Raw genomic sequence first — 23,134 nt, 5'->3', positions numbered from 1 at the left:
CTGTTTTTTTTCCCCCTTTTAAACCTTCCGTATAACAGGTCTCCATATGTGTACAACATAACTGCAATTTATTATGACAAAATAATTAATGACATGCAATGCTGCCGGATTATGCGCAGAATATGTATTTAATGTCCCTGAAAATATTTCATACTCATTAAACCTACAGATGTACCCCCGCCAATCGTCACGCGCGGCACACCTGGTGTTTGGTGCGATTCCATCGCCAGGGTTGTGTGTCTATTTCGCTCCCACAGCTCATAGAAATGCATTGAGCAGCGATGACGTAGCGTAGCGATTCCGTGCTGCGGGTGCGACATAGGAGCACCAATCGCACACAAACTGCCGCAGCAAGGACGGGCGTGGATCTATCTGTAAATACGGTCTCTATTGTCGTTTAAGGAATGTATAAGAAAACGTGCAGTTAAACAGAAGAAAAAAAAAAACCTTGACCTTTTACATTAGAGTCTGGAGGGGACAACATTACAAATGTATTATTTTAGACCCCCTAAAGGAATGCAGACAGGAATTGACACGCATTAGAGGACGGACCCCAAAGAGACGTCTGATGCGACATTCCAGTGCAGCTGGATTAAATATTTCTCTCACAGAATACACTAGAACAAATGTTTTCCTTTGTGAAACCTGTGGGTGTAAATTTGCTATTAGCCACGCTTGGCGTCTCCGTGTGGAAATGTACGAGAGGAGAAAGGATGGGTACAAAGGATGCTGCAGGGCGATACACGGAGCACATTCATTCTCTCTAAAACGACTCTACAGATGCATATTTCAAGTCGTAATGTTCCGCGCCTGCGACACGCACAAATATACAGGCAGATATTTATAGTCGCGCCGGCGGTGAGTTTGTGTATTTTGTGAAAAATGATGCATTTAAGATGGCTGCTTTATTATATTATTGCAGAGCCTTAATTAGGTTTCTTATTTTTTTTTTTTTTTTTTGCGACAATGCAGACATACGCAGCAGGAAATGGCTTCCCGCTCATTGGAAATGTCCCCCCGGTAGTACCATTTGCTAGAATGAGGAACTTTTACCTCAGAAATCTTCTTTGCTTAATAGTGCATAGCACGGGAATGTAGGAGCTGTTATCCCGCTCTGCAGGAGAGGAATGCGCTTACGGATTTCTGCCTGCCGTCTCCTCACCGGCTGCTCTGGGGCTCATTCCATGAGGCGGACACTTCTAAAACATCTCACGGAGCTATAGAGAACACATATACAAAGGTGGTGTCTCTATAGTACAGAAGAACCCATGCAGATATGGGGGGGGGGATATCCTATTAGTCTCGATGCCGGCGTCCTTTTTCCCCACTTTTCGGCCATTATGTTGACACTTTTTCAGTGTTGACATTGTGGTGTTGAAGTAAAAAATGTTGACATTGTCAACCTTTTAACTAAACTTCGCTCCTCTACCGCCATTCGGTTAGAGATGGGAACAGCTCCTTTAATAGATTTGATCATCGGGTATGGATCATTCTGTCGACTGTATGAAGGTCGACATGGCGTATGTCGACACGTGGAATAGGTCAGCGTGGTCAAGGTCGACAGGGTTGGAAGGTCGACACAAACATTAGGTTGACATGCATTTTTCAAGTCGTCCCCCCCCCCCCCGAATTTTGGTGTATGTCAACGTGGACACGGTATCAGTGTACGGCTGCAGTGTACGGCTTCCTAATGCTTGTGTCAACCTTCTAACCCTGTCAACCTTTTTTTCATTTTGCATTTCAAGTGCCGACCTTCAGTGGTCGAACTAATTTATGTCAACCTTTAAAGTGTCAACCTAGCAACCGTAACCTAGTGCTTGTCTTTGTTTCTGGGGTTGTCATCACATTTCCTTATGTACGTAGCCCTGGATGGCAGGGTTCCGATGCGGACGGTTACTCCATGCGTTTGGATGCGTTGTCCTATTAAATAGAAGCCTCCAGGAGCATCCCAGACATGACCCCTGCAATCAGTGCAGCCGCTCGCAGTGTCCCCAGTACACTCCAGGTAGTGCCGCACTTCCCTGGGCAGTGTCCCCAGTACACTCCAGGTAGTGCCGCACTTCCCTGGGCAGTGTCCCCAGTACACTCTAGGTTGTGCCGTACTTCCCTGGGCAGTGTCCCCAGTACACTCCAGGTAGTGCCGCACTTCCCTGGGCTGTGTCCCCAGTACACTCCAGGTAGTGCCGCACTTCCCCGGGCTGTGTCCCCAGTACACTCCAGGTAGTGCCGCACTTCCCTGGGCTGTGTCCCCAGTACACTCCAGGTAGTGCCGCACTTCCCTGTGCTGTGTCCCCAGTACACTCCAGGTAGTGCCGCACTTCCCCGGGCTGTGTCCCCAGTACACTCCAGGTAGTGCCGCACTTCCCCGGGCTGTGTCCCCAGTACACTCCAGGTAGTGCCGCACTTCCCTGGGCTGTGTCCCCAGTACACTCCAGGTAGTGCCGCACTTCCCCGGGCTGTGTCCCCAGTACACTCCAGGTAGTGCCGCACTTCCCCGGGCTGTGTCCCCAGTACACTCCAGGTAGTGCCGCACTTGCCTGGGCAGTGTCCCCAGTACACTCCATGTAGTTCCGCACTTCCCTGGGCAGTGTCCCCAGTACACTCCAGGTAGTGCCGCACTTCCTTGGGCAGTGTCCCCAGTACACTCCAGGTAGTGCCGCACTTCCCTGACCCCACTCCCACCTCACTAGGTGTGATTGAGAAGAGGCCATGTGCTTTTAACATGATGCATGTTTGTACATCTGCACAGGTCGGGGCTAGTTGGCATTATGACAGGAGGACCTTGTGGGTAGGGTGTCCCTAGTGTCACCAGCCTGTCTGCTGCTAGCGCTGGTCATTCTTGTTCACGAAGAAACCTCAACTCATTAGTCTACTCTATACATTTATAGAGTGTCCCCACCAGCAGTTCCTCTGCCTCTGTATATCACCAAGCTCATGAATGTCTCGTAACTGGAGGTCTGCCCGGATTGAGACCAGCTTCTCGCCTGCATCCGATAATCACTCCGCTCGCGAATTCCCACAGCAGCGATGAGCTTGTAATAAGCCACATAAACCGTAGAGTCTTTCACATGCTCCAAAAGCAGCAGATACTGTACCGGAAGTCATCAAGGAGAGTGAGACATCAGAGGAGGCACCGTGCCCATCACAAGAGGCACCGTGCACACCCCAAGAGGCACCGCGCACATCAGAAGATGTCAAAATGTCTGCAGAACCTCAGTCTGTATGTTTAGACCCTGAAGATGTTCTGTATTCTGCCGCGTTCCATATTCTTTGAACCATTAAGTCCATTGTGCAATGTGTCAAATGCAGTAACAATGGTATCATCATTATTCCGCCAGTACCATTCATATATCTATTGCCAGCATACTACACAGTGCTTTACAGGCTGGACGCAGCACAGCAAAGACTGGCATGTCTGTTACCAAATAGATTACAGCCTCCTGCCTGCAAGTTTCCTTTCAGCCTTGGACGGGGAAGGTTTGCAGCCACGGGAATTGATTGGCAACAAAAATGTTCTCCTCTAATTCGCTTCTTCTTCTTCTGTACTTGTCAGTGGAGGTTGCACCTGGATTCTGAAGAACAGCTGATATAATCTGTGCTAATACGACAGAAGTGCACGGCATGAATCAGACGCGGAGACCGCAGGATCACCGCAGCTGAACCCACAACATCTCCTCATCAGAGACTTCCAGAACTACAATAATTACCTTTCTTGGAAGAGACTTTCTAATTCCTCTATAATAGACTCTTAAGTAAGACAATCACTGCAGCTCCTCCAGTTCTGCTATAGAATTTGACGATCGCTGTTTTATGCTTGCAATTATTTTTATTTTATTACTGCTTCTTTTTGAAGACCACGGCTGCATTCCGGCCCTTATTCTGATTAATTTGGTTCCCCCCGCACGTTGCAAGGGGGCCAGATGTTGTGCATCTGCGCAGATGCATTTCTGTGCATGTGTAGATGCCCGGTGCCTGCGGCCACGGCAAACAGACTGTCCGCCGGGTCCACTCACCAAAGACTGCGGGGGGGGGGGGGGGGGGGGCGCGGCTAGTCATGCCCATGGGAAAACCCAGCACATCATCAACGTTTCCCATGACAATCGGCCCGTGACGTGGGTGCCGGATGTCAGCTGCCCACACACTTCCTGCCGAATGTCCATGCATATCTACGGGGACCTGAGATGTGCGTGCGCCTTCCACATCATTGGTCACGACCATCGAATGATGTGGGTGGGTGTCCCGTCCCCCCCGTCCCCGTCCCCCCCCTGGTGGCATACTACTGAATCAGGGCCATACTGTGAGATTGTAATAGTGTGCCGAGTGCAGCGAGTGAACACTGTGAATGTATACAATGTCCACGGGGGCCCTTATGACATTCGGCACCAAAAAAAAACCTTGAAAAACTCCTTTCAACGATGTGACCGTCTACCACACTTCTGTCGCTCTAACGCTGGCGTCTAACTGCCATTACTGCCACGGTCGACTATATTTAGTCATCTAACTAGACCGGTTCGACTAAGGGTGGTTGATCATAATTTGGTCGATCTGGACATCTTTGATTGGCTATGCCATAACCCGGTATTCCTCTGCCAAGGCAATTATATACTTTAGAGACCATATACTGTACATGGCTATTTGACCAATTATGTTTAATAGTAAAATCAGTGTGTGGCGCCACCGATCATTTTACAGCGCTGTACGTAATCCTATTTGGGATTTATGAGTATTTCCCCCGTTACATTATGTATCACTTTCTTTCTATCTGTTTTTCTGTGTACAGAGAATCTGACAGGACAGGTCACGCAGAAGCCACGTTCTCACGAAATGTTTCCCTTTTACACACGAGACTGGTAATTCCATCTGACGGGTTACACGCGGCTCGGCGGCTATCAACAAAATTCAACAAGCTACAGATGTATGCACACCAGAGAAATACGTGGGCAATACTAAGCTCAGCGCACCGAGTCGCACCCGCGCCTCGGCGGCGGCGCCTCGTGTGTGCACAGCGAGTGAGTCCCAGGATGGATGCGCGTGCCTACATCTGTATATGTCAACCACTGCAAAATCACTTTCCTGGTGTAGCTGCATGGGATGTGTCCACACCAGGCTGGGCTTTGTTGACATAGGGCCTGATTCTGATCAGAATGCAGCCATGCCGATGATCAAATGGCCCCACATGCGAATGGTATGCCGTGCACAAATCAATCGTACAAAGGGAGCTGCACGCAGGGTGTCAGTTATTTGAGGGCGGGAACGCAGCGTTTTCAGGGAGCCCCCTAGAAAATGCAAGCATTTCCTGGCCGTTGGGATGTCAGCAGCCTCCTCCACGCGGCCATCGCAGCAGAGTAAGTCAAGACTTTATAGAGGGGAAAACCATTCGAGGGTGAGCATATTTGATTGGTTTTCCAATTCACAGCCATGCACATGGGACTGCGGTTGGTGCAGTATTTACCTAAACGCTGAGCTCCGAAATCTCGCAGCCCAACGATCAGGTCTGAATTACATCCTTGGTCACATGTGATGCTCACTAGGCGGCTGCTGTGAGATAATCTTCTAGCAGCTGCGACTCTCCGATGGATCTCTCGGCCCATCTGATTCCTAGTTCCCTCCCCCAGTCCTTGGGAAACGGAACAGAAGCCAACCTCACCTATGTACACTGGCAGTGCAGAGAGGAGAAGACTGCAATGGTTGCGATGATCCAAGTGCTCCAATAGATCAACCATCATTGTCTAAACAGATGTTTATTTTTTTTTTAAATGGAGATTTACAAGTGCCCAACCCTAATACTCCCGTTACCCTAAGCCTCCTTCTAGTAAGTAACCCCAACCATCCCATCCCATAACCCTACTCCTAGTACCTATCCTTAACCATGCCCTCCCATACCATAGTACCTAACTCTAATCTCCCCTCCCATATACTAACCACCCCCTAGTGGGAAATCCTAATCCTCCCTTCCCTTATCCTAAACTTCACCCTCCAACAAGTGAACAAGTGACTAACTCCTAACCTTCCCTTTCTGCAGACTAACCTTTACCCTAGTGCTTAACATTAGCTTTCCCCACTTATGGCCTCACCATAATCCACTAACCCTGTGGTTCCCAACCCTGGTCCTCAAGTTCCCCCAACAGTGCATGTTTTGCAGGTCTCCACACAGAATCACAAGTGCTATAATTGGCTCCACCTGTGGATCTTTTCAAATGTGCCTGAATAATGAGTGCACCTGCCGGGTGACCTGGAAAACGTGCACTGTTGGGGATACTTGAGGACCAGGGTTGGGAACCACTGCACTAACCATCTAATACTGACTCCTGCTCCATCATTTGTGATACACACCCCATCCCACCAATCATCTAACCGCGCAACTCCTGCTCCATCATTTGTGATACACACCCCATCCCACCAATCATCTAACCGCGTAACTCCTGCTCCATCATCTGTGATACAAACCCCATCCCACCAATCATCTAACCCTGTAACTCCTGCTCCATCATCTGTGATACACACCCCATCCCACCAATCATCTAACCCTGTAACTCCTGCTCCATCATCTGTGATACACACCCCACCCCACCAATCATCTAACCCTGTAACTCCTGCTCCATCATCTGTGATACACACCCCATCCCACCAATCATCTAACCCTGTAACTCCTGCTCCATCATCTGTGATACATACCCCATCCCACCAATCATCTAACACTGTAACTCCTGCTCCATCATCTGTGATACACACCCCATCCCACCAATCATCTAATCCTGTAACTCCTGCTCCATCATCTGTGATACATACCCCATCCCACCAATCATCTAACCCTGTAACTCCTGCTCCATCATCTGTGATACATACTCCACCCCACCAATCATATAACCCTGTGACTCCTGCTCTATCATCTGTGATACATACTCCACCCCACCAATCATCTAACCCTGTAACTCCTGCTCCATCATCTGTGATACATACCCCATCCCACCAATCATCTAACCCTGTAACTCCTGCTCCATCATCTGTGATACATACCCCATCCCACCAATCATCTAACCCTGTAACTCCTGCTCCATCATCTGTGATACATACTCCACCCCACCAATCATCTAACCCTGTAACTCCTGCTCCATCATCTGTGATACATACTCCACCCCACCAATCATCTAACCCTGTAACTACTGCTCCATCATCTGTGATACATACTCCACCCCACCAATCATCTAACCCTGTAACTCCTGCTCCATCATCTGTGATACATACCCCATCCCACCAATCATCTAACCCTGTAACTCCTGCTCCATCATCTGTGATACATACTCCACCCCACCAATCATCTAACCCTGTAACTCCTGCTCCATCATCTGTGATACACACCCCATCCCACCAATCATCTAACCCTGTAACTCCTGCTCCATCATCTGTGATACATACTCCACCCCACCAATCATATAACCCTGTAACTCCTGCTCCATCATCTGTGATACATACTCCACCCCACCAATCATATAACCCTGTGACTCCTGCTCCATCATCTGTGATACATACCCCATCCCACCAACCATCTAACCCTGTAACTCCTGCTCCATCATCTGTGATACATACTCCACCCCATCAACCATCTAATCCTGTGACTCCTGCTCCATCATCTGTGATATATACCCCATCCCACCAATCATCTAACCCTGTGACTCCTGCTCCATCATCTGTGATATATACCCCACCAACCATTTAGTCCTGTAACTCCTGCTCCATCATCTGTGAGACACACCCCACCCCATCACCCATCTAATCCTGTGACTCCTGCTCCATCATCTGTGATACACACCCCACCCCACCAATCATCTAACCCTGTAACTCCTGCTCCATCATCTGTGATACACACCCCATCCCACCAATCATCTAACCCTGTAACTCCTGCTCCATCATCTGTGATACATACCCCATCCCACCAATCATCTAACACTGTAACTCCTGCTCCATCATCTGTGATACACACCCCATCCCACCAATCATCTAACCCTGTAACTCCTGCTCCATCATCTGTGATACATACCCCATCCCACCAATCATCTAACCCTGTAACTCCTGCTCCATCATCTGTGATACATACTCCACCCCACCAATCATATAACCCTGTGACTCCTGCTCTATCATCTGTGATACATACTCCACCCACCAATCATCTAACCCTGTAACTCCTGCTCCATCATCTGTGATACATACCCCATCCCACCAATCATCTAACCCTGTAACTCCTGCTCCATCATCTGTGATACATACCCCATCCCACCAATCATCTAACCCTGTAACTCCTGCTCCATCATCTGTGATACATACTCCACCCCACCAATCATCTAACCCTGTAACTCCTGCTCCATCATCTGTGATACATACCCCATCCCACCAATCATCTAACCCTGTAACTCCTGCTCCATCATCTGTGATACATACCCCATCCCACCAATCATCTAACCCTGTAACTCCTGCTCCATCATCTGTGATACATACTCCACCCCACCAATCATCTAACCCTGTAACTCCTGCTCCATCATCTGTGATACATACTCCACCCCACCAATCATCTAACCCTGTAACTCCTGCTCCATCATCTGTGATACATACTCCACCCCACCAATCATCTAACCCTGTAACTCCTGCTCCATCATCTGTGATACATACCCCATCCCACCAATCATCTAACCCTGTAACTCCTGCTCCATCATCTGTGATACATACCCCATCCCACCAATCATCTAACCCTGTAACTCCTGCTCCATCATCTGTGATACATACCCCATCCCACCAATCATCTAACCCTGTAACTCCTGCTCCATCATCTGTGATACATACCCCATCCCACCAATCATCTAACCCTGTAACTCCTGCTCCATCATCTGTGATACATACTCCACCCCACCAATCATCTAACCCTGTAACTCCTGCTCCATCATCTGTGATACACACCCCATCCCACCAATCATCTAACCCTGTAACTCCTGCTCCATCATCTGTGATACATACTCCACCCCACCAATCATATAACCCTGTAACTCCTGCTCCATCATCTGTGATACATACTCCACCCCACCAATCATATAACCCTGTGACTCCTGCTCCATCATCTGTGATACATACCCCATCCCACCAACCATCTAACCCTGTAACTCCTGCTCCATCATCTGTGATACATACTCCACCCCATCAACCATCTAATCCTGTGACTCCTGCTCCATCATCTGTGATATATACCCCATCCCACCAATCATCTAACCCTGTGACTCCTGCTCCATCATCTGTGATATATACCCCACCAACCATTTAGTCCTGTAACTCCTGCTCCATCATCTGTGAGACACACCCCACCCCATCACCCATCTAACCCCGTAACTCCTGCTCCATCATCTGTTTTACATCCCCTACCCACCAACCATCTAATCCTGTGACTCCTGCTCCATCATTGTGATACACACCCCACCTCTCCAGTCCTTTGACGACCTGCTCCACCATCTGTGATATACACTTCAAACCCCCCCCCCCCGCCAACCATCTAATCCTGTGACTCCTGCTCCATCACCTGTGATCTACACTCCGCCCCCTCCAACCATCTAGTACTGCGACTACTGCTCCATCACCTGTGATATACACTACACCCCACCAACCATCTAATCCTGTGACTCCTGCTCCATCATCTGTGATACATACCCCACCCCACCAACCATCTAATCCCATAACTTCTGCTACATCATCTGTGATACATACCCCACCCCATTAACCATCTAATCATGTGTCTCTGGCTCCATTATCTGTGATAAATACCCCACCAACCATCTAAAACTCCTGCTCCATCATCTGTAAGACATACCCCATCCCACCAATCATCAAACCCTGTAACTCCCGCTCCATCATCTATGACATACAACTCTGCCAACATCATAACTTGTAAATGTTGGCTACATCCCTCTGTGACCGTATATTATTTTTGGGACACAGCCAGAAGACAGCCTTCTAATACACAGTAAGAAGTGTAATTCTACTTATAATACACAAGCTTTCCTACTGAATAATTAACTGATGACATCACATCTCTTTTCTGACCTCATTCACTACATTTTCCTTATAACGTAGCACGTGTATAACATTTATACGTCCCTACAGAATTATTGGGAAATTGAAACATAGCGACTTGGAAAGAATTACTGAGATAAATCCCTCTGGGATTACAACATGTTCTTTTATTAAAATAATCATCTTGTTTTTCTTTTAAGAGCCCGATGTCCTTAGGGACACATAATATAATGTTAGGGCTGGGCAGATGTGACTCGACATTGCAGCAGTCACAGATTGGCAGCTCGGTGTTTAAAGGAACATTGTCATATCTTAAATATAGATGCAGTTGTCATTTCCAGAGCTTCATTTGATGTACGTTGCAGCAGATATAAATGCATATTCTATACGCTTTTTTAATAACTCAGTAAATCTGTACATCAGAGACAGAAGTTGCTTAAAAGCAATTTGAGCATCCCAGGATACCAATAGCAGCCTTGTAATGAAAGGGCTGATTAGGGTGTAATTGAATTAGTTTGTGCTACAAAACCCATCAAAAAAAGTGGGTACTTGTTTCCTATCTGGGCGCCCAGGTTTTCTACGTACGGCACCGTAATGAAATCGGATCGCATCGCATCGTACACATACACGATATTGAACGATGCGATGCGATGCGATCCGATTCGATTTCCCATAGGAAACAATGTGAAATGGCTCAATTTAGCCAAATTATCATAGGAACAATAGTAAATGGGCCAAAAACACCCCTGAACATTGAAATGTCCCCCCAAAAGTAGTTGACGCCACCCCGCCATCAACGTGAACCCGAAGCGTGGCGAGCGCAGCGAGCCCGCGAGGGGCGGCGGTACGCGTCCTCCGACCTTTTCATGCCCTACTATCCACTAGGGCGTGGAGTGAGAATAGAATAGTGTGGCGAGCGCAGCGAGCCACCGAGCCCGAAGCGTGGCGAGCGCAGCGAGCCCCGCGAGGGGACGTGGATACCTTCACAGTTATACGCGTCCCCTCGCGGGCTTCCCAGGTGTCCATGGCGACGCGGACACCTGGGAAGCCCGCGAAGGGACGCGTTTACATGTGAAGGTATCCGCGTCCCCTCGCGGGGCTCGCTGCGCTCGCCACGCTTCGGGCTCGGTGGCTCGCTGCGCTCGCCACACTATTCTATTCTCACTCCACGCCCTAGTGGATAGTAGGGCATGAAAAGGTCGGAGGACGCGTACCGCCGCCCCTCGTGGGCTCACTGCGCTCGCCACGCTTCGGGTTCACGTTGATGGCGGGGTGGCGTCAACTACTTTTGGGGGGACATTCCACTGCTCTGTGGGTTTTTTTGGGGTTTCTGGCACATTTACCATTCTTCCCTATGCTGATTTGGGTAAATTGATCCATTTAACATTGTTTCCTATGGGAAATCGAATCGGATCGCATCGCATCGTTCAATATCGTGTATGTATACGATGCGATGCGATCAGATTTCTCTACGGAGAATAGCATGGTGCGCAATTAACTTAGTGGGCGCCCAGATAGGAAACAAGTACCAAAAAGTGTTATTTTACTTGTGTGTAAATATATCGGCAATGTGCGTGCACAAAATCTCAGTTTTACTTTAAGCCCATTACGCCTCTGTTCAGTTGAAATCTGTTTTTTTTTTTTGGTACTTGTGTAGTTTCACGGCACCACGTCCCAGCGGATCACATGCAAATCGTATGCAAATTGCATGCAATATTTGCATAGGATTTGCATATGATTCGATCTGCGATGCGATTTAGTGCACCCCCACTATCCATATGAGCCTGAAGCGTGGCGACCGGACCCAGTACGTGTCCTCCCGACCTGTTCATACCCCCATTATCCACGTCGGTGCGGAGTTCATTTTATAAAGTGTGGCGAGCGCAGTGTGCCACCAAGCCCGAAGTGTGGTGAGCGGACACGGAAAACGAGCCCAAAGCGTGGCAAGGGGGCGCGGAATACCCGTCAAGTAATCCATGTTCCCTCGCGGGGCTCGCTGTGCTTCGGGCTCGTTTTCCATGTCCGCTCCCCACGCTTTATAAAATCAACTCCATACTGACGTGGATAGTGGGGTATGAACAGGTCGTGATAGTGGGGAAGTGCTAAATCGCAGCGCAGATCGAATCGTATGTAAATCGCATGCGATATTTGCATACAATTTGCATATGATGCGATCCACCGTGAAGCTACACAAGTACCTTTTTTTTTTAACTCGATGGGCCTGATTCAGCAAAGCTTGCTAAGCAGCAGTCTAAGCTACTTAGGGAGCCCATAAATGCTGCACGCCACCCGGCCGAATGATCGCCCCTACAGCTGCAGCCACAAATACAATATAATGTGCAGAGCCACCCCGTTGGTGACCGAATTAACCACAACCGCCCCCTATGTACAGTATTAGCATAACATACAGGAGGAGATTTATGAAAGATTGGATCGTAATGCCGCAAATTGACAACGATGGCTGATTATCGATAGACTGCACATGCGTACAGCCCCGTAATACATATGCGCAAGTACGTCCTGCGATGAAAACCTGCTACTTATTTTTTTTTTTTGTGCTCTCCACACGCAAGGTGATTGACAGAAAGCTGGCGTCTGGGGGTGGTAACCGGCTGCGCCAGGAAAAACACCAAGCGGGCCAGAAGAAAAACTGAGAGTGCCGGGGGAAAACGCAGGCGTGCCCAAACGTTTTAGGGGATGGTGTGTGGCGTCAAAAACATGCCGGATATGTCTGTACGCAACGCAGTCGCTATGTATATCCAGGGCCTGCAGTGAGTGGCGAAATCATTTGACGATGAGCAGCTTACTAATGGTTTCAAACATATTCCCTTGCAGCGGAACACATCTATTCCCACAGAGAACACATTAATTCACAAGGCAGGACTACCCGACTGCTGGCCACTGTGAATTTGCGGCTGTGCGATCAGGTCTGAATTACCCCAAAAAGTACCAACTAACAGCCACTTAGGGGACACAGTCATCAATTCGGAGCGTGGCATCAGGTAAGGGTGATGGCCTTGATTTCTGAATGCATTCCATGCCACCTGCATGATGACAATGAGGGGGCGTGGCTTGTGAGGATAACCAATTTCCCAATGAGCGAGCATCAGTTTCTCTCCTGCTAAGAAAGCTCATTTATTGTTCTGACGGTTCGATGAGAGGTCCGTATTATATCAGTGTGGACGGCTCGGTCAGTGGTGTAACTACTGTAAGGCAGCCCCAGCTGCCGCTTGGGGGAGAAAGCCACAGTGGGGTCTATGTGGGCGCCAGCACCCGCTCGACGCACTGACATGCTGCTGCCTGCCACTGCCCACTGGCTGAGCACCGGAGGCGAGTCAGCCGCAGCGCGGATGCGGCCACGGCAGAGACGACAAATCCCCCCCCTGATTCAATTGCCTGTACACAGAGCCGGCTATTGGCTACTGTGTAAAGGATGGGCGTGCTGGGATGCTTTGGAGCCGAGGGAATCAGCAGTGTATGCTGCTCTCTCTTCCTCTCTCCTGCTTCAGCTTCTCCATTATGCGTGTGACGTCATCACGTCACACGCTGGGGAAAAATGCTGGAGAGGAGCCTGGGGGGGATGGGCCGCCACAAACTTTTTGGCTGGGGGGAGCAACATTTATAGTTATGCCACTGGGCTCGGTATAGGGTAGGGTTGGGCATAATGTATGGAAGAAGCTTACATTATATATATATATATATATATATATATATATATATATATATATATATATATATATATATATATATATATATATATATATATATATATATATATATATATATATATATATATATAATGTGAGAATGATGGAGACCAGGCCATTTAAATGCATGCAAAGTACAGATGAATAATTTATAAGCAGAAAACAAAGCATTTGTATTTTGTAACCTTTATTCATGCAGGATCTACACAAAAGCACTTCTTGGAGAATATTTAATGTCTGACATGCTCCAGAGGAGCTTGCAGTCTTGCAATTCAAACCGGATCGCTAAGCAGCGTACATTAGCTGCCTGCGCTCGCTGAACACCCCCCGCCAAGCGAATACCTGTGTATGTGTACGAATATGCTGTGAATTGTAAATGAATAAATATTAGATTATTTTAGCAATTGTTTATATAGCGCCACATTAATACACAGGTCAATATGCACCAGAATGTTTTTGGAGAGTGGGATGACAAAGGTGGAGAGAACATACTTTATTGGGCTTATTACATATTTCCAATGTTCAATACTAAAATTAAGTTATCTCCTGAATCCGCCCTTTACTTCACTAACAGCCCCAGTACGACATAAGTTCCTACCCTTAGCACTTACTGCGGAGACTACTAAAACATTGTACTGTACTAATCAGCGTTCTGCTACCCCACCAGACTCCACTGTCAGGCTGAAATGACTAATCATTCAATTAATACTGGCGCTCTCTTCCAGGGCTGACACTCTCTGAGTCATTCCTGCATGGCATCCAGATGGAGAGGTAGCAACCCACAGGGGGCGTGGCGGGTAGCGGCGTCCCGGTCTCCGGAAGACACAGGTCAACCACAGCTTCAGCGCTAGTCCCTGTGAGGGTCGGAACATTTGTTGCTAAAGGGGAAAGGGAGATCTTTTCTAGTTTATCTGTCCCACACTGTACCCAGAGTAAAGATGGCTGCATTCTGCACATGTGCAGTAGCACATCCGGCAGGAGGTCGCACCTCCCTGAAGACCATGGGTCCTAGTGCCCAGCGTGTATGCACCGAGAAGAGACAGTTGTGCTTTGTACTGCTCTCTAATCGCACTTGTTTGAACTGCAATTCTAAGGCATGAAATGCAGCACTTTAGCTGATAACTATGACTGCTCCACGATTATTGTGCATAATGTCTAGTGTGCATGCACAATATCATCAACGATGCACGTTCCCTACGGTCATTAACGCCCCCCCCCCCTCCCCCCTCAACTGGACATGCAGTCAAGTTTTTGTCAGCGACGGCAGGATTCTGGATGTGGATCCTTAACAATATCGGTCAGTGTGTGTGCACTATATCGTTTGTCCAGCGCAAGGACAAAGTTGATAACGATCTAGTTAGTTAACGATATATCATCTAGTGCGTCCGCGCCTTTAGTCTTTACGAGAGAAGCTCTGATTGAAAGCTTACCACATCATTGTGCATTAATAGTATATAATGAATGGGTTCACTACGGAACCTGCTATCTCAGCAGTAAAATGTCATATCTAATTTATTACGAGCAACGTCGCCGGAATATCTCTTTCATCGAGATTGCATTTTATTGCAAGGAGAGAAGTAGAAATGACAGCTCGGAGCCCTGAATCATTCATTTTGATGTGTTTTCTGAATACAATCAGTCATCAAATGGTAAATATTATGTATGCCCTATTTAGCATGGCACTCAACTGCCGAACAGAGAAAAACAACTGCATTTGGTAAAAAATAATATCTAATAAACACCCACGCGGAAAAAAAAACGGTCACACAGCTCAGGAAGGTGAATGATAGCAGGTACGGGGTGGGGGGGGGGGGGGCAATTAAGGGCTGTTGTGGAATTACAGTGATAAATGAGACTGTAAGCCTGCTGATGTACTGAGTTAATGACAATTTTAAGCCCCTGAATATTTTATGCACATTAAAATATGCCTATAAGCCTCTTATCATCCCAATGCAGGGAAAAACGATCAATTACTGATACCGGCTAATATTACGTTATCACTTGATTTTACACCCGACCTGTGAACGAAATAAATGCCATTTACCATTAAATGCCTCTGTTCAATCGGCATTGTAAAACATTTCTTCTGTTCTTACAGTAGCACAAATAGCTGATTTCCACCAAGAATTTCATTCAGACCAAACTTACTCCTCATTCATAAAATGATACGACGGAATACACAACATATTGTTGCAGAACGCCAAGACGGATTACTGGACCTCCTTACAGAAGATGTTATTGGAAGGAAATTCAACTCAAGTCAACTAAAGAGAACAGCCGATGTTAATGGGTTAATGAGATCTATACATTGTACGGTCAACTCCGGTTTCTTAAAGATAAACTAAGATTAGCACAGTGGTTACAAGATATGAACGCACTGCTTGAAATATTAAAAAAGTACAAAAACATTCAGGGTTAAAAAACACCTTTTTAAAGAAATATATTTTTCACCCAACTGTACATTACAAGGATATTAGAAGTCATCACGCCGTTCCATACCATTCTGTATATAGAGTAATATGATTTTGTCCAAGTCTAAGATTTCTGATGTGTATTTACTAGCCACAATAATGGAATGTATAGGAGCCGATATAAAAAAAATAGATTTAAAATTGACAAAAATAAATACATATAAAGTAACACACTGACATTTGGAATCAAGATGTGCACAAATGGGGTGATTCAGGTTGGCTCGGAGATTTACAATATTCAGTCTGGGGATTAATGTTGCAGGTCGTTTTGGCGATAATTCCTGCCTAGGGGTTTGCACAGAGCGGGGTGTGTAGGGGGGCGGGCAGACGGCTGTGCCATGGGAACGCACAGCGTTTCCTGAGCGTGCCCACAAAACTGGAGAGTGCGCCCAGCACAAACACTGTCGAAGCCTGCACTGGGCGGGTGGCTTGTCACATGACGTCAGCACCCATTATGTGACAAGCGAGCGGCTTAAAAAAAAAAAATCATTCGATGGTCGTGACCATCAAATGATTTTTCGGCTGCATGCGAATGGACAGTTGTGCATGCGAATGGACAGTTGTGAACACACATACATTCTTACACAGAAAACAGGTTTTTATTGTCTAAATTTTGTCAACCTCGAGGAGAGAGAGATAAAGTACAAAGAGGTAAAGGGGAGACGTAATAAGCCTGGAGAGGGATAATTTGGAGAGAGATAAAATACCAAGCAAACATCTCCTATCTGCCATGTTACAGGTGGCACCTGATCTCTCTCCACTTTCCATTTTGAAAATGACAGCTAGGAGCCGATTGGTGGATGCTTTATAACTCCACTTTATCTCTCTCCAATCTTTAATATATCTACCTCTTACCTTTTTAATATTACCACTTGCCCCCACCACAATGAAGCCTTGAGGTCACCCTGGCATCCTCCCCCCATCCCCCCAGATGGGTCATTACAAGTGTCATTAAACAACCTCACTGGACAGAAGTTCGGTTCTCATTAGAGAAATTCTTGAGGAAGCTGGGGGCAGAGGTTCCCAAACGTGGTCCTCAAGGCACCCCAACGGTCCGGGTATATGTTATAAGTTATTCTCTTTACATTGCTGAGGCCGTTGGACAGTTCGGAGAAAAATGCCTAGTATCGCCTTTAATACCAGGAATCATAGAGTTTCTGGCCATAGCACACACAATAGATATCTAACAGATATTTGTCACATATAAATGAACTGACATTTATTCTAATGCTAGAAAAAGCAGCAATGCGGTCCCATTCATATACTATTCCATATGAAGACGGATCGCCCTGTGAAACCAGAATATGTGATACGGATCAACGACAGCCCCCCATACATTAAATCTATAAGGATGCTCAGTGATGACACGGTGACCTTATAGCGAGGGGCGGGAAGTGATGAATTACAAGAGAAACATTGATTGGTTCAGCAACACTACAGGTTTATTGCAGCCCATTCACAAAACCAGGAGTGCTGGCTTACACCGTCTGCTCGTCTCAATGGACCGCTGCACCTATAAGATCTGTATCATGAACACAGTACGGTGCAGGTTCCAGGACAGAGGTATTTCCTACTGTACGCGGTTTAACCCCTTATTCAAGTATCTTAAAGGTGCAAGCAACGCACTTGAGATCTTTAAATGACCTAATTGAAAAACCTTTGTCTTTAAACCTGCATTCTGCAGAAGGACTCTGCAATTATTCCACCGATTATCCGCCTAGGATGGGATTTTAAGAAGCTTATAATCATACACCGTATACGTTTTATCAATGGGGTGCTTACACTCCATACTTGCACACTTCAAACATGACCCAATCCCATCATTAGCTGTAGAGAATGAGGTTATATATACAGCAGATGAATCTGCATGGGGGGGGGATGTCTGTCTATTGTACACTGAATTAGGAAATGATGAGTGCGGATTGAGGCTGACCAGAAGGGGGAGCCGCAACAAATCATTATTTTAATCACTGTAAAACAATCTGAAGATTCAGGACCCAGAACATCGGAGAGCTCCCATTAATCCAGCAGACATAACCTCTGGCTGTAAATGTTTCATTCAAACGCCAGGGAAGTCTGAGAGATCTTTTAATTGACCTAAAAGACAAGTGTGTTGCTGAACCACTGGAAGAGACAGTCAGTATTCTTATGGCATGACAATGATTGCCTAGTGCGATGGTAAGGGTACATATGGATAATCTACACGGATTTAGTCGCTGATTACAAATGCATTGACATACTATGAGGTTTGCGCCACCGACCGATAATTCTTATTTCGGCGGCATGCGTTTTACGAATGGCTGAGGAAAACCTTTACGAACCATTATTTTTCCCCAATGGTTATTTTTTTAGAATCTGTAGAATATGATGCTATAGAGATTGATAGGATCTGAGCAGAGAAAGTCATCAGATTTGCAGACAAAGGGAATTTTGAACGAACGCAATCTGTATGGATGATGCCTACTGCGAATGTTGGTCTACTACAGTATTTACTACTGTTCTCCTGACCATCCCTAGAAGGTGAAGGGACAAATCACCCTGTGGACTAATACACTTGAGATAGTCCCACACCAGATATTGTTTTACTATATCCTAAATTACTGATTCAGATCCCATTTGTTCAATGGGTTATCCTAGTGCACCCCCCCCAAATAAACCCTCCTATTCTTGTGTTCTCCCTGGGGACTTAATCTGTGTTGGGCGCAAAACCAAAAAGAGCAAGTAACTTTGACCATTGGCAAGACCATGTTGTCCTGCAGGTGGAGTCAATTTGAATTGTTCAGCGAGGAATAGAGTTGGGGGGGGGGGGGGGTCCTAGCTCAAATGTAAATTGCAAAAAGAAATATTTGATGCAAAAGTATTTTGACCAGTATTTACCCTGCATGCAAAAACAATAAATGCATTCGCACCCAACATGGTTTGTCCAGGTGGAAAGTATCAGGAAGCCATGCACATGCCAGTTACCTGATTTATGGAAGTCACTGCAAGCCTGGGAATTACCAACTGCATCACGATTTGTAGAAGGGAAGTTACCAATCCAGCCAATATAGCCCAGGTGAGGGGTAATGGAAGCATGCTGTAGGTAGCAAAAAGAGTGAAGAGTACATAGCCAATACCGTCCCCTAAAAGGCCGTATCCTAGACCAGCTGCCAGGATTTGGGTAGCCATGGCTAGCCACGTCACCACCCCACTGAACTGTAGATATGTATAAGAGGTTGTGTCCTTCCTGACAACTACTAAGGCACAAATCACCACCTCGATCCCAGTGAAAAAGCCCAACAAGATGCCTTTGATGGGGTCCATAGGTGCGGAGGCCAACGTGAGATGAAGGACCAGCAGGGTGAGCTTGGTCAGCACATCCAGGATGTTCATGACTACTTCCGACTTGCGCCGTTGGCCTAGAAAGTATCGCTGATAAAGCCTTTCCAGGTCTCTAGACTTGAAAGAGTTCTTCAGGGTGGGGAATATGACCCCTCTATAGGTGTAGCCCCAGTTCAAAAAGAAATCCGAATTGCTGGGAGCACAGTCTAAGTGCAGGAAGCCCAGGTCGCTACTGGTCCTCTCGGGGAAGACTTTGGTGCCCCCATTGTTGTGCCTGTCCCCGATGGCTATCTTGCCGGACTGCCTGTTGGCGTTGGCGGTGTAGGAGTCATCGGACGAGAGGGTCTTGGCGCTGCTTTGTTCATTAATAAACCTCTGCTCGGTGATGTGCCTGACTGCGGTCTGCCAAAGCAGTCTCTTGGGTCTTGTGTTGCTGTTGATGGTGGGGGTCCTGTTGATGGTGTAGAGTTCATCTGTGGCACTGGAGCACCTCACCTCAGATAGCTCCATGGTAGATCTGTACAGCTCTTGTTGTTTTCTCCTTTGAAGTTTACTGAAATACATCTGTGGGCATGGTACCCAGCCTAGCTGTGTGGCTGGCGACTTGCTACGGGTCTACCTTGCGGATGATGGTCAATGCTCTGGGTGGCATTCCGGTTGGATGCTCATCATCCCAACGCAAGGTCTTGGAGTCACAGAGCAGGCAGGATGCTGTGACGGGCATTGCTGGAGCAGGTTCTAAGTACCTTCATCTTTATGAACTGTTGCAGCCAACCTGCCAAAGGGTAATCTGATATCCGGATTTAATTTGCAAAGCAACATCAGATCTTCCAGAAAACTGGGATCAGCCTTGGAGTCCAAGAGTCCAGCACACAGAGGGGCATCTGTTCATGCAGTGTGCCCATGCACATAATAGGGGTACAGGGAGAGTATATTGATGACTATACTGACCTTGGATTGCAGGACACTGACTGCACCTTATCTCCAGCAAGAATCAGCAAGGTCATTAGGAAGCAGGAGGAGCCGGGGTGCAGGTGCCAGGTCTAACTGGTTATTATAGGCATGCATGGCAGAGTGTGGGAAGTTACAGGGGACACTGCTGGGGTATGGATGAGGGGTGACCTGTCAGATGCTGGAGGTCGTTGCTGTGTGCACAGGGGTGCAATCCATGGCAGGGCACCTCCATCCTGCTGGCAGCATGCACCACACTCCCCCTCCACCCAATAGCACAGGGTGCTGCTGCCCGGCTCCGGGGGGCACCCCAGCTGGGCATCTGATCTGCTGCAGAGTCCAACTTCTCCCCGCTGCCCGGGTCACTGTGTCCGGGGAAGCTGCAGACTCTGCATTCCGGTGCGGGCTCCGGGTAGAGCGATGCGGCCAGCAGCCGGGACTACAGGAGAGAATGCTGCTGCTGCTGCTGGATTACCGGAGCAAGCCCGGCTGGAGGAGGAGGGGGGCTCTGAGTCAGGTGACCGAGATGACGTCATTCTACACTCTGCTGCTGTCCCCCCAAGCAATGCAAGTTCCCCTGCACACACAGCTACATGCTAACAATGCACATGGCTACATACACAGCTACATGCTAACACTGCACATGGCTACAGATACAGCTGAATGCTAACACTGCACATGGCTACATGCTAACAATGCACATGGCTACATACACAGCTACATGCTAACACTGCACATGGCTACATGCTAACACTGCACATGGCTACATGCACAGCTACATGCTAACACTGCACATGGCCACATGCACAGCTACATGCTAACACTGCACATGGCCACATGCACAGCTACATGCTAACACTGCACATGGCCACATACACAGCTACATGCTAACACTGCACATGGCCACATACACAGCTACATGCTAACACTGCACATGGCCACATACACAGCTACATGCTAACACTGCACATGGCTACAGATACAGCTACATGCTAAGACTGCACATGGCTACATGCTAACAATGCACATGGCTACAGATACAGCTACATGCTAACACTGCACATGGCTACAGATACAGCTACATGCTAGCAATGCACATGGCTACATGCTAACACTGCACATGGCTACATACCCAGCTACATGCTAACACTGCACATGGCTACATGCACAGCTACATGCTAACACTGCACATGGCCACATGCACAGCACATGCTAACACTGCACATGGCTACATACACAGCTACATGCTAACACTGCACATGGCCACATACACAGCTACATGCTAACACTGCACATTGCTAAAGATACAGCTACATGCTAACACTGCACATGGCTACATGCTAACACTGCACATGGCTACATGCTAACACTGCACATGGCTACATACTAACACTGCACATGGCTACATACACAGCTACATGCTAGCACTGCACATGGCTACAGCTAAATGCTAACACTGCACATGGCTACATACACAGCTACATGCTAACACTGCACATGGCTACATACACAACTACATGCTAACACTGCACATGGCCACATACACAGCTAAATGCTAGTACTGCACATGGCTACAGATACTCTACACACACAGCTACATGCTAACACTGCACATATGTACACCATACTTGCCACCCTGACCCTCTCTATGAGGAAGAAAATGCTTTGTTCCTGGACTTCCCTGATAATGTATGATTGGAGAGGGCCAGGTAGGCAACTATGATGTACACACTACATATACATACCTCCCAACATGATCCTCTCCAGGAGGCACACAATGCTACTGTGTGGTGTAATATGGTGAGGGATAACATCCTGTGTGCTATTGTGTGGCATAACATGTGTAAGGGCTATAACTGTTTGGCATAATTTTTAAAAGGAGCACTAAGCTGGGGCATAACGTGTATAAATGTCAATACTGTGTGTTGACACTACTGTATGGTGTAAAGTGAATAATTTACACTACTGTTTGGTGTATTGTGAATATGGGGTATTACTGTGTTGTTTAATGTGAATAAGGGACACTACTGTTTGATGTAATGTGAATAAGGGGCACTACTGTGTGATGCAATGTTAATAAAGTATATTACTATGCGGTTTAATGGGAATAAAGTACTCTGCTGCATGGTGTAATGTGAATAAGGGATACTACTGTGTGGTTTGATGTTAATAAGGAGCACTGATGTGTGGTGTAATATGAATAATGGGCACTACTGTGAATAATGGGTACTACTATTCAGTGTAATGTGAATAAGGGATATTACTGTATGGTGTAATGTGAGTATGGGACATTTACTGTGTGACACTACTGTGCGGTGTAATGTGAATAAGGGGCACTACTGTATGGTGTAATGTGAATAAGGGATACTACTATGCAGTGTAATGTGAATAAGGGACACTACTGTGTGGTGTAATGTGAATAAGGCACACTAATTTGTGGTGTAATGTGAATAAGGGACACTACTGTGTGGTGTAATGTGAATAAGGGGCACTACTGTGTGGTGTAATGTGAATAATGGGCACTACTTTATGGTGTAATGTGAATAAGGGTCACTACTGTGTGGTATAATGTGAATAAGGGACACTACTTTGTGGTGTAATGTGAATAAGGGACACTACTTTGTGGTGTAATGT

The 23,134-nt window shown here is 47.1% G+C and overlaps 1 protein-coding gene across 2 annotated transcripts in view; it reads right to left on the bottom strand.

The window, feature by feature from the left end:
- Positions 1–20,990, bottom strand: part of ADCY8 (adenylate cyclase 8) — a 184,935-nt gene extending 163,945 nt beyond the window's left edge. For both annotated transcript variants that reach the window (XM_083144870.1, XM_083144871.1), the window contains exon 1: positions 19,193–20,990. In XM_083144870.1, the coding sequence (XP_083000996.1) occupies positions 19,193–20,113 (921 nt within the window). In that variant the 5' untranslated portion in view covers positions 20,114–20,990. The remainder of the gene's footprint in view (positions 1–19,192) is intronic.
- Positions 20,991–23,134: the final 2,144 nt, after the last annotated feature.

The sequence above is a fragment of the Crinia signifera genome, chromosome 5, assembly GCF_055691185.1.
Source record: "Crinia signifera chromosome 5, ASM5569118v1, whole genome shotgun sequence".
In the NCBI taxonomy this organism is placed as follows: domain Eukaryota; kingdom Metazoa; phylum Chordata; class Amphibia; order Anura; family Myobatrachidae; genus Crinia; species Crinia signifera.
This window is presented reverse-complemented; position numbering and strand designations above follow the sequence as displayed.